Source organism: Myotis daubentonii, chromosome 7, assembly GCF_963259705.1.
Source record: "Myotis daubentonii chromosome 7, mMyoDau2.1, whole genome shotgun sequence".
Taxonomy (NCBI): domain Eukaryota; kingdom Metazoa; phylum Chordata; class Mammalia; order Chiroptera; family Vespertilionidae; genus Myotis; species Myotis daubentonii.
The window spans coordinates 56,378,327-56,391,817 of record NC_081846.1 but is presented as its reverse complement, the minus strand read 5'-3'; the positions used below and the strand labels follow the sequence as shown (position 1 = coordinate 56,391,817).

The window sequence follows — 13,491 nt, the reverse complement described above, 5'->3', positions numbered from 1 at the left end:
TGGAAAATGTTTTTTAAAATCTAAATAACACCCGTGGACACAGACAATAGGTTGGTAAAGGCCTGGGTGGGGGGCTGGGGCAGGTAGAAGGGAAAAAAGGGGAACATATGTAACACTTTCACCAATAAAGATTTAATAATAATCCTATATAATAAAAGCTTAATATGCAAATCGACTGAATGGCAGAACAACCGGTGGAATGACTGGTTGCTATGACGTACACTGACATAGGGGGCAGACGTTCAATGCAGGAGTTTCCCCCAGCCCGCAGGTCCCAGGCCAGCCAAGGCTGGTGCCAGCGGGGGGCTCCCCAATTGCCCCACTGGTGGTGGTGGCGGGGCAATTGGAACAGGGCCGGCGAGCAGGTAGCACCAGGCCAGCCAAGGCAGGTGCCAGTGGGGGGCCCCCGATCACCCCACTGGTCACCCCGCAGAGGCAGGCAACCAGCGGTGGTGGTGGGGGCCAGGGCCAGTGACCAGGTGGTGTTAGGCTGGCCAAGGCAGGTACCAGCAGAGCCCCCCTGATCGTCCCACCAGTCGCCCCACAGATCAGACCTGACTGCTGACCAAGCCTAGGGACCCTACCTGTGCATGAATTTCATGCACCCAGCCCCTAGTAAAATATAAAATCTAAATAACTGGGCAAGTTAATTTTCATATGTCTGTAAATAAAGAAGTATTAAAATACAAAATAGCCTGGCCAGTGTAGCTCAGTGGTTGAGTATTGAACTATGAACCAGGAGGTCATGGTTTGATTCCCAGTCAGGGCACATGCCAGCACTGTGGGCTCAATCCCCAATAGGGGTATGCAGGAGGCAGTTGATCTATGATTCTCTCTCATCACTGATGTTTCTATCTCTCTTTTCCTCTCCCTTCCTCTCTGAAATAAAATATATATATTTAAAGCGGTCTTTAAAAAATGCAAAATAATTATAGTAAATGTAATAGAAGTATATCATTAATACTTAAAAGAATTTGTAAATATCATATATATACACTAAGATTTCAGTGCAATAACAGGCAAATGTCAAAGAGAAATACAACAGGTTAAGATGCTGGCAAAAATGCTCACTCTAGTCACATAAATGCAGATTAAATAAGGTACAACTTTTCACAATGGAATTAGCAAGAACTAAAAATGATGTATATACCCAATGCAATGAAGGTATGGTAAAATAGGTGCAGTTATATATTGCTAGAGAGATATAAACTCATATAATTCTTTCAAAAGCCAAGTTCATAATACATATATTAAGAACCTTAAATTATCCCAAGCCCTTGACCTAGTAATTGTATTTCTGGGAATTTATCCCATGAAAGAATGCAAACAACAACAAATAAAAGCATTATGCATAAAAATGTTCATAGAAACATTATTTATAAAAGTAGGAAGGAGAGAATCTATCTATCAATATGCACATGTTGCACTATTAGCATTATATTGGGACACAGAGAAGAGGCAAATAACCGTGTGGTGAGGAAGAGGGTTGGAAGGATTTCATAAAAGTAACTCTTCACAATAGTATTCAAAAATAAGCAGATTTTACCAAGAAAAAAGAAGGAAAATATGAATTGCATACAGAGTACATCGGATGCAAAATCATGGCATCATGAAATTCTATATTCAAGTATGGCATATCTGTAATATGTTTAGAACATGCTGCTTTCTATCTCCCAATGGTTTTCGGAAACTGATGTTTTCCAGTGGTACAAACACACACAGAACAATAAACACAAATATAAAATACTAGGGGCCCGGTGCACGAAATTCGTGCATTGGGTGTGTGTGGGGGGGAGTGTCCCTCAGCCCAGCCTGCCCCCTCTCACATACTGGGAGCCCTCAGGCGTTGACCCCCATCACCCTCCAATCGCAGGATCGGCCCCTTGCCCAGGCCTGATGCCTCTGGCCTAGGCGTCCGGCCCGGGCAGCGGGGACCTGCAGTGGCAGCGGGGGGCGCTGCGATTGCGTGGGCTCCACCCGTGCCCCTGCAGGATGCCTCTGGCTGAGGCGTCCGGCCCGGGCAGCGGGGACCCACAGCTGCAGCGGCCCCGCGATCGTGGGTTTCGCTTTAGGCCCAGGCAAGGGGCCCCTAGCTCCTGGGACTGCCAGCTTCGACCGTGCCCAGCTCCCATTGCTGGCTCCACCCCTACTACCTGCTATCACTGGCCAGGGCGGAAAAGGCGCCTGATTCTCCGATCATGGCTGGGGGGCAGGGCAAAGGCGGCCCCAGGGCCACCTTTGCCCTGCCCCCCAGCTCTTAGCTCCCCCCTGGGTTTTCGATCACTGTCAGTGGCAGGGGGCTTCTTCCTGCTTTCCCTTTCGCCTCCCTGCATTGTGCCTACTTATGCAAATTAACCGCCATCTTGTTGGCAGTTAACTGCCAATCTTAGTTGGCAGTTAATTTGCATATAGCCCTGATTAGCCAATGAAAAGGGTATCGTCGATCGCCAATTACCATTTTTCTCTTTTATTAGTGTTGATTAGGCTAGCTGGATGTGATTATTCATCTATGTATAATTTGATATACCAGGAGGCATGTAAAAGGCTTTTGAAAAACATATGGGAGTTTGTCTTAAGCTAAACTCATCATGAGGTTGTATGATGTATTAGAAAAAACCTCTAACTACTGACAAGTGGTGAGCCACAGCCCATCTCTCTAGTTCTCACTTACATCATCTTAAAAGGAGAAAATAAGTGTTCAACTACATCAAATTATTGTTATAGTCATGTGAAATAGATTTGAACATAAGGTAATACAATCTCCTACCTCCACAAACAAGCTCAACCTCATTCCTTTAAATTATTATGTACCTGATATTTATCCCTCTGCCCATACACATTGCTACTAGTCTAGTCATTACCAACTGACACCAATTTCTACAATAAACACTGGTCTTTCTTTCCATTTAACAGATTTCTTCCAACTCTATCTTTCTAAAACAACTTTTTAATCATGTCACAACTCTGCTTAAAAATCTATTAGCTAACCCAAATTTCCCTTTCTGCCTTTATTATTTTCAAACAAATTTTAGGTAGGTTTCCCTCCATCCATTTCTTTGTTCAGATTGCCATTCTAAGATAAAGTATCTACAACCTCCTTTAAAGCCCAACTGAAATTGAACCCCTTTAATTCCAACCATTTTTCCCCTTTACATTTAGAGATATCAATAGCAATACTTAAGCATATGAACTATCCCGAACCATGCTACCTTCACATACAGTATAAACTCATATTATTGGGGGTAGGGGAGTGTGGGTAATATCTAGCAGGTAGGTTGTATTAAAATATAGTAAATAGTAACTTTGACATGGACCACACTAGAGATGAATATATTGTTTCTCAGTAAGTCCAGATAAGTCCAACACAACCAATCTGACCACTAGCATTAAAACGAGTATCATTTACTGAGCTCCAGATACTCATAGTCGGCCTGCCATTAGGAGCTATGATACACAAAAAATATTTATATTAAGACCTAAGCCACATTTACTGTAACACACTCACACTGCAAGAGCTACTGAGGAACAGAAAGCATCTGATTCATGTATCCCACCTAGACCAGAAGTTCACTGAGTAAATGATGGCCATTAAAATTCTTTCCTTCCCCACCCCCAGTTATTTTCCTAACATAAATAATTGAATTTCCGTAAGTTAAACTCACAAAAGACAAGACTTGACTCTATGTACAGACTTTCTCTCTAAATAAACTACGAACTCCTTGAGCATATTACAGGCCATACATTTTATTCTGGGCACCCTGAACTGTTTCCAGTTATGAAGACAGATGCTGACCTGATTCTTGTTTCTCAATTTAGTGATCAATTTATTTAACTAATCACCACTGCCTAATATAAGATTATTAGCACATCACAATAGTCCTAAACATGAGAAACTAATAAGCGTTTTTTATTTGTTTCTCTGGGTAACTACAGGATTATTTTTAGCTCACTTGTGAAGAGCTGAGATTACAAATACAGAAGCAAACATGCCAGATACATGTAATTAATTTAGTTGGTACCTCTGGACTTCAGCTGCAACATATCAAATGCTACCTACTTAGAATAAAATATTTGCAATGAGTCGCAAAAAATGACCTAGTTCAAAAGGTGTCTCACAGTAACATGAAAAAGGTCAAATTCAAGGTACTATATGTCATAGCACACTTCATTAAAAAACAAACAAAACCCAGTAAACTCTAGTCACTTTCTAGTTGGCTTTTTTCTTCTTCTTCCTGAGCATGGCTTCCTCCTACCCTCCCATTTCACACATAGTACAAAAGCACTTACACATTCTTTAAACAAATTCTTTTCTTTTATGAGTTTTGGCAAATACAACTATGAACAGACTTTCTGGAGAGGGAAGGGGAAGGAGAGCTTTTACCTAACCTGCCAAAGTTACTACATGTTCTCTTCCTGGACCAACTGTTTACTGTTTACACAGCCCTTCCCTAACCCTTTAACTGCCGACTTCAAATCCCCAAGGTCTGATTATAGATAAGAGTTATTTTTTCAACAAGCTTGCAGAAAATATTAATGGCAATGCACAGGAATTCAATGTTATGACACTTAGACCACGATGAAGGAAATCTTTTTTTTTTTTTTAATTCTTACTGATTTTAGAGAGAGAAATATGGATGTGAGAGGTACGTCGATCAATTGCCTCTGCTACATGCCCCCACTGGGAATCAAACCCCCAACATAGGTACCTGCCCTGTCCAGGAATGAAACCCTCGACCTTCCAGTGACCTTCCAGTGCACTGGACGCTGTGGACACTGTTCCAACCAACTGAGTCATGCTTGCCAGGGCAATGGAGAATATCTTGACACTCAATTACATAACAATGCTCCACTCCACTTAACCTCATTTAAAAGCCTTCCTTTATCCTTTTTGTTGTTCCTACCCACCTCCTAACAACACTTCCATTAGCTCTGAAGTAGCCCCTCTTTTAAAATAGAGATCTGACCCACAACCTGTCAGTTACTGTTGCCTCACAGACCTATTGCTTTCAGTATGCTACACTAACAAGCCATAAAAGGAGAAACTGGGGGAAGCCTTGTGGAGGTCAGAGTAGAAGCAGGTGTGAGTGGGTCCGCAGAAGGAGACATGGCTGCCAAAATGTTTGCATCCATTGGCAAGTTTGGCCTGGCCTTAGCCATTGCGGGAGGCGTGGCGAATTCGGTCGTGTATAATGTGGATGCTGGGCACAGGGCTGTCATCTTTGACCGGTTCCGTGGAGTGCAGGACACCGTGGTGGGGGAAGGGACTCACTTTCTCATCCCTTGGGTACAGACACCGATTATCTTTGACTGCCGCTCTCAACCCCGCAACGTGCCAGTCATCACTGGTAGCAAAGATTTACAGAATGTCAACATCGCCCTGCGTATCCTTTTCCGTCTGGTCGCTAGCCAGCTTCCCCGCATCTTCACCAGCATCGGAGAGGGCTATGCCGAGAGCGTGCTGCCCTCCATCACCACAGAGATCCTCAAGTCAGTGGTGGCTCGCTTTGACGCTGAAGAACTCATCACCCAGAGAGAGCTGGTCTACAGACAGGTGAGCGACGACCTGACGGAGCGAGCCGCGACCTTCGGGCTCCTCCTGGATGATGTGTCCTTGACGCATCTGACCTTCGGGAAGGAGTTCACAGAAGCAGTAGAAGCCAAACAGGTGGCCCAGCAGGAAGCGGAGAGGGCCAGATTTGTAGTGGAAAAGGCCGAGCAGAAGAAGAAGGCAGCCATCATCTCTGCTGAGGGCGATGCCAAAGCCGCTGCACTGATCGCAAACTCGCTTGCTACTGCGGGCGATGGCCTGATCGAGCTGCGCAAGCTGGAAGCCGCGGAGGACATGGCCTACCAGCTCTCCCGCTCTCGGAACATCACCTACCTGCCCGCACCTGCTCCGCCCCGTGGCCACAGCCCTGAGGATTCTTAACATTGTGTTCCTTCTGCCCCTACCCCAGAATCACTGTGAAATTTCATCATTGGCTTAAAGTGAAGGAAATAAAAGTAAAATCACTTCAGACCTCTAAAAAAAAAAAGAAACACATCATCCTGAGACTTACAGACTGCTCCCTGATTTCAGATCCTCAAAATGAGCTTTCCTGCTTTTTTTGTCACCATAATGATTTATGTTAATAATCTTTCTTACAAGAAGTTCCAAAGTATGTTTCAACTGTCCTATATAATTAAAGGCCAATATGCAGATCAACCAAACGATGGAACAACTGATTGCTATGATGCGCACTGACCACTATGGGGCAGACGCTCAATGCAGGAGCTGCCCCCGGTGGTCAGTGTGCTCCCCTCGGCCAGAGGCCCTGAGCCGGGCTCATGGCTGGCGAGCACAGTCGCAGTGGCGCGAGCCTCTCCTGCCTCCATGGCAGTGCTAAGGATGTCCAACTGCCAGATGTCCGACGGGAGCCAGCCTAAGCCATCAGTTGGACATCCCCTGAGGGATCCCAGGCTGCGAAAGGGCGCAGGCCAGGCTGAGGGACCCCCCCTGAGTACATGAATTTCATACACCGGGCCTCTAGTGTCATCATAGAAACCGGAAAAGATGTAAGTATGGCTTCTCTCTAAACTCAGACACAAAATAGCCTTCTATTTCCACCTTTTACTTACCTCAAACTCATCATCATACAAGATAACAAAAAATGATTATGTAAAAGTTTTAAGGTTTTCTTCTGAACATTTCTTGCAAGCAAATGTTCATCACAATATTGCAAATACGGAAAGTAAAACCAATTTCATTATCTTAGTACAGCAATAATAAAGTTAGGTAAAGACTAACCACTGAAAATAAGACCTTGTACATTTATGTTTGAATTTTTTTTATCTTTCCTTGTCATACTCTCTATTTTTAGTGTGATTTCTATTATTAGTGAAATTCAGGACTAATGTAATTACAAGTTATTGTCGGTCTTCATTCATCCAAAGGAACTAAAAAAGAGTAGAAGAATTTTTTGAGTCAGTTATCCCCTTGGAAACTGAGAAAAGGGGAAAGCAAGGTGATATTCTCCCTGCTCAATGTTGTTAGCAGATATGACCACACGTTCAAGAAAAACCATTTATAAAAGCACAGGAAAAGAACGAAGTAGGAAATAGTTCTGGTTAATGCCATGTGAAACACAATATTTTGAGTAACTTTGACCAAAAAGGGCAGTTTTGTCTATTTTAACCTGCCTTTACAAACAACACCTATCATTGAAACTGATTAACCCACCTTCTCTAGAGAAAGCTACGCAATCAATTGTGAAAGCTATGGAGAAAAAATAAGTTCCCATAACATTTTCTTTTCTTTATAGGAGAAATGTGGAACAGGGTGACCTTAAAAAGGTTGCAGAACCACAACCACTCCCAGTGCCCAGTGCTTTATTTGTCATATAGGAGACTCATGGTGTCCTTTTTTGGATCTCTGAATATTCAGTTTACTCATTCTTCTTGGTATAATTCAATGCTACTTAAACCAAAGAGCCTTTCTAATGATCCCAACCAGTAGTTATCTCTGCCCTATTCTGAGCTTTCACAAATTTTAATCCACAGCTCTCCAAGATTATGTTTGAAGACAGCATTGTTTTAACATGACGAATGAAGGTAGCTGCCCCCACCCCCTTTTATTATACTAAAACAATGAGTATACCAAATACCTGTGATTCTCCTGTGGTTGTCTTAAGTTAGTCGATTCATTTCTTAAGTAATGGCTAAATTGTCTACTGTTTTATTGGATTACTAGTATTTTTAAAATTGAGTCCATTACCTCATATTTCTTTTTTATATAAATACTAGAGGCCTGTTGCATGAAGAGATTCGTGCAATAGGCCTTTCCTTCCCTTGGCTGCTGGCACCAGTTTTCCTCTGGCACCCAGGACCCAGGCCTTCGCTCTGACTGGGCTCCAGCCAGAGCCGCCCCCACACCCCACAGCCATCAGGCCTCCGGGCTCCACTGATCCCCCGGCTGGCCGTGAGGCCTCTCGGCTCTGCTGATCCCGGGGGTGGGAGGCCTCGTGGCTCTTCTGATCCCCAAAACCTTCATTTTGGTGAAACTATAAGGTCTTCTGTCCATCTGATTTATCAAGTGGGAAAGGGAAATTAGATTTATTTGAATTTTACTCCCTTTTATTTCCATAGCTTACTCTGTGATGAGATGCTAAAGAGCAGGGAAATAGCTGAAGGGACAATAGTCAAAGGGAGAGAAAAAAAGGGCATAGAATAATTCACAAAATGACTAATTTAACCTCAAATAATGGCAAGTTAACTATATATATAGTTATTACCCTACACAACTCAAAACTAAAATGTACCATGTCGTCCTTTAATAACCTTTGAATTTATTATTTAGAAAAAAAGTACAGCCTACCATCAGCTAGATTAAATTTGGCCATATATTCTGTCATATTACTAACATATCCAGCCATTTGTGAAGCCAAGAAAGAGTAAAATGTACTCTTAGGACTGGTACTCAACCTTGAAGTGCTGAAAGCTACTTTATCATCTGGTGTGGAGACAAACACATGCATGCACATGTGAACCTAACACTATGTTGTGTGGAAAGCTCAGCATAATCACCGTCATTGTAAATCACTGAGGTATCCATTGCTTTTAACATACACAAATCAAGGCAGAGCTAGAGCTCCCTGTGATTCCTACAAGGATATCTGAATCACATTTAACTTTTTTCTCCTCCCGCTCTTCTCACTGAAAGCTTGAAATGTGGAAGGTATTTTCCTCTCCCACAACATGCAGGAAACTATCATAACACAACTAGTTTACACATTATCATTTAAATACTGTAAGACCACAGTTGTGCTTAATATTCCAGATATGACCCAGAAAGCAGAAGAGACCTCAGTAGATTCCTTCAAAAAAATTAGAGTTATCTTTCTAGTTTTATGTTTAGCATTATCCTAATCCAATTATAATGTCTTGATTTTCCTTCCCATTTTGCCTTACAGCATTCATAAACTAAAAGTAGTCACTTTTCTGCATATTGGATGAAACTGTTTTATAGGCTAATCAATTACAGTTTCCTAAAACTACACATAACTATAAAATATAGTATTTTCAAATCAAAGATAACTCAGTTATTTATCTGTGATCAAAGTCATAAAACATAATTTTCCAAAAATTATAATGGTTGTATAATCTAGATTTGTTTTGTTTGGGCCAAGATCAGATACATGATGGGTAATATATTAATGACCTTTTACACTTGGTTCCTTCAAAGCTTCTTCATTTTATTCAGCATTTAGTTTAAATTAAATATTTTAAATTGAAGCTGTTCTATGTTGCAAACACAGCTAAAATGAAGAGCTTCTGTGGCAGCAGTGACCAGATTTTAAATGCAGGTAGATCAATAAAAAAAAAAAAAAAAATCCACCAAGCACAGGCTCCATGTGAGTGGAATGGTTTATAATAGCTTGCAAATGACTATGTGCTTGCTGTAACCAGCTGTTCTTAAATTATGAATATGCAACCACTTCATGTTAAAGCCAAATCCCTGCCCTATTTCTACAGAGAAATCCCAGTAGTTTTGCTTGTTCTACATGTTAGCTCTGTTAAGGATACAAATAGCAGTAAGCTTCGGAACAAATAGGACCAAACTATTGGCATTTCATGCACTGGGTCCATTATCACAGCAGGGGATGTCAATCATTGGGACATTCCTATAACAGCTCAGGCAATATGACAATGATCTTGTAGGAGGAAAAAAAATCAAAATCTCTGCAGCATACTCAAAGTCCTGACAACCTAATGCTTTCTTACTTCAGCCAATCAGATTGTCAAACCTGACCTACTAGAAGACTTGCATCAAGCTTGAAACATTCAAAAACATCAATCATAAAAACAAAGACAGGACATTGAATTATACAGTATTAACCTCCAGGGTTTGCATACAAAGACCTTAGATTTATTTATGTCCCAGTGAGTTAAGAGCTTCAGTACACCGTTCTTTACACCAAACTGACTGCCAATTTGATGAACCTCTCTGCCCTCAGCAGGAGTGCACCGTCTTTGATTAATGAGTGCATGCTTGTGGAAAAGTGTTAAGAGGAGAAAACAGAGGAAAAACACACAATTATGTCCACATATAGCTTAAGTGCCAATACAACCACAACCTTCCAAACAAATGCTCCTTTTTCCTTATGTACACATGCATACATGTGAACAAACCAAATTAGTAAGGGTTCTTATCTATATATCACCTTCATTATTAGTATCATTTCTAACACAATTTTATTTTGAATGAAAAGCATTCAAAAACCTAAGTACAGGTCAAATTTCATATATTATAAAAATAACTACTGTTAAACCTCACCCAAGGATATTTTTTTTTTCCCATTGATTTTTCAGAGGATGGGAGGGAGGGAGAGAGGGAGAGACAGACATCCTGCACTAGCACGACGGGGGCGGGGATCGAAGCCTGTTACGCCGTGGATCCCAACCTTCCTAACGCCGCGACCCTTTAATACAGTTCCTCATGTTGTAGTGACCTCCAATTTCATTGTTACAAACTGAACATAAAGCATAGCGATTAATCACAAAAACAATATGTAATTATATATGTGTTTTCCGATGGTCTTAGGCGACCCCTGTGAAAGGGCCGTTCGACCCCCAAATAGTTGAGAACCTCTGCTATAATGGAAGTACTTCCCTTGATGGGAACCGAACCCGGGAGCTTTCAGTCCTTGGCCCAATACTCTAACCTGCTAGGTCTACACATAACTATTTTAAAAAACAAGTTGAAAACTCCCTATCTTGTACAGTAATTTTTGAACTATGCCTCATATTCTTTAAAAAGCCTATTCATTTTGAAAACTCAATGTTTAACTTACAAATATAAGGACTATTAAATATTTTATAACTCAAACTGTATTGATCTGTCACAAATCATATAGCATTCAAAATTTATTTAAAAGTCATGAAAATTCATTTTATTTTTCTTTCAGCAAAGATGTCAATATTTTATAACTCCATATGTAACTGTAAATTAATTAAATATATTTATTGCCCAAAATGTCAAAGTTAATATAAATTAAAATACTTATAAATTAAAGTTTTAAGCTTTTTTTGACTCTTGTGATAAAACTGCCCTCCTTTAAGAAATCCAATGAAGAAAAATTCCTACTTAAATTATGGGATACTAAAAGTAAGCTAAGCATTCAGATTTCTTTAAAATTTTTTTCATTTACTATATAACTCAATTTCACACAATTTAACTTGAGACTATCTGCATTGACACAAATATGTTATGAGTAAATGTATTTCTTAAAAATTTTATCACAGGCTAAGGTAATGATTTTCTTTTTAAGAAACTATGTGGCTGTTATATAGAAGGGCGGAGAAAGCATATTACCTCAATATAAATCTTAACTTTAGTCTCAGTAATGTATGATCTATAAACTTACGATTTCAGGAAACTATAATCCTGGAATCACTCAACAGTGTATGATAAGTGTTTAAAATGTATTTATATTGTATAGTAAGTCTTTTAATGGGATTTAACTCAGCAAATTATATATTCTAATCATCAATTTTACACTTTAAGTATTTTAAAAGCAAACTATTTTATCTGAAATATAAATTTTATGCTCTGAAAATCTGTTTAAATGTATAATGTATTTAAAGATTTAAAAATTAAAAGTCAATAAATATTAGGACTAGAAAAATCTCTTAACAGTAATAAACTATATTATATCTTTAAACTTATCATCCTAAAGTCTTCTTGCAGAAAAGTTCATTTTTTTTCCTGTTGGGATTATCACTGTTTTTCCTCTTTACTTCTTCATATCTCTTCTCCCACCAAGAAGAAAAAGGCAGCAAATAATCAGAAAAAATAGAGCATAAGCACCAAAAGAATGACCATTTTAGTACCACAGTTTGACAGTTGGAACTATCAAAAAAAGTTATTAGTGAAATAAATAAATGATTTCAATTTTTTAAATAATTAAATGACAATTCTTTAATAATATCATCATTACTTTATAAAGAAAATTAAACACAAAGCTGCCCATTTCCTCAACAATTCTTTTCTGAATATCTTCTGCAACAAAAGTTTAAACAAATATTTAATCAAATTACTAAATATTTGTTAAATAAAGCACAATATTTTTAAAACCTCATGGTATGAAATATTTAACTTTATAATTTAAAAATCTCATAAAATACCTAACTAGGTCATTTAAAGAGTACCTCAGGATATCAAGTATATTAAATGTCATTAAACCTTGATGACACAATTTAATCTAGGAGTCAAAATCACCACATTACTTAGTCTGTGATAAATCATATCTTCTTTTGGTAGTTCTAGCAAGGACTAGGTAAAAAACAAAACAAAACTCAAATAACAACTTAAAATCTCTTTCTTTGAGAAATCTTTAAATCTAAAAGTAATCAAGTTCTAACACATACTTTCACTAATTCAAGGAGATGAGACAGAAAAAACATGAACTTTCAAGCAACTGTGATATCCTACATCTTGTATAGTAACACAAAAGTAGCAACAAAGACATTAACAATTGCAGTTCAAGCTGGGAGTGACTGTTCTGTTTCAATTCAATGACACCACTAATGGCTTCTTAGCAGCTCCATGAAATCAACCAGCTGTCAAGTTGATGCATCAGAAGGAACAGTTATGCACTCCCATAAGAAAAAGCAACACATCAGGATGTTGGGCAAAACATCTGCTCCTTTACAGTGCAGTTCTAATAAACATGCAAACAAAGAAATAGGAGAAAGGGCAACAGTTCTAAAATTCCAAGGTTTCCATTACAGTTATATGAATTTTAAATAAATGGTTCATAAAAATAAAAACAAATTTCTGCCAAGTTGGATACTTTAAATTATTCCCTATCTTTTGAAAATGCTAGTTATAACTACTCAGATTCTTCTGAGGCAAAAACTACATTAAAAAAAATCTTTACATTTTAAAAATTGAGTGAACTATATTCACCAAGTAAAATCATTATCATGTTATGCACAAAACTCAAATATTAATACTAAAATATATTCTTCATTTAATAAGTACTTAGTAAATTATGTCAACAGTAAGTCTAATAAGTGCATTTCCAAGACTGAATAGTCTAAAAATATTTTTCTGTAGTGTTTGAAAGACTTAAATGTGTTATACTTCAATATTAGTTTAACATATGAGAACAGTAAAGATATTATTCTCTGGATTTTAAAATATGTACCTACTTCTTTCCAAACCATTACATGATTACAACAGTATTAAGTTCTCATAAATAACTTCCTATGTTTAAAACATACAATTTGATTTCCTAAAAATATAAACTTATTTGTCATCATAGGCTTAAAATAATTTTACATTTAACCATTCATTTCAAACATTTGTAAAATCTTACTTTTTTCTATCTGACACAAGTGCCTCGATGTTGCCCAAATTATTGATTATGCAGCACAGTGACAATGTGTATAGTGTTTACAATAGGTATGAGACATCAAATATATTTAACTACCATTTTCTTATACTGCTTA

The 13,491-nt window shown here is 38.7% G+C and overlaps 2 protein-coding genes across 9 annotated transcripts in view; one reads left to right on the top strand and one right to left on the bottom strand.

Moving 5' to 3' along the window:
• BAZ2B (bromodomain adjacent to zinc finger domain 2B) overlaps nucleotides 1–13,491 on the bottom strand; it is a 330,698-nt gene that overhangs the window by 244,241 nt on the left and 72,966 nt on the right. The gene's annotated exons all lie outside the window — the stretch shown is intronic.
• On the top strand, nucleotides 5,062–5,929 carry LOC132238854 (prohibitin 1-like). Its single transcript, XM_059704879.1, has one exon. The coding sequence runs from the start codon at nucleotides 5,105–5,107 to the stop codon at nucleotides 5,927–5,929; it is 825 nt and encodes a 274-aa protein (XP_059560862.1). The 5' UTR covers nucleotides 5,062–5,104.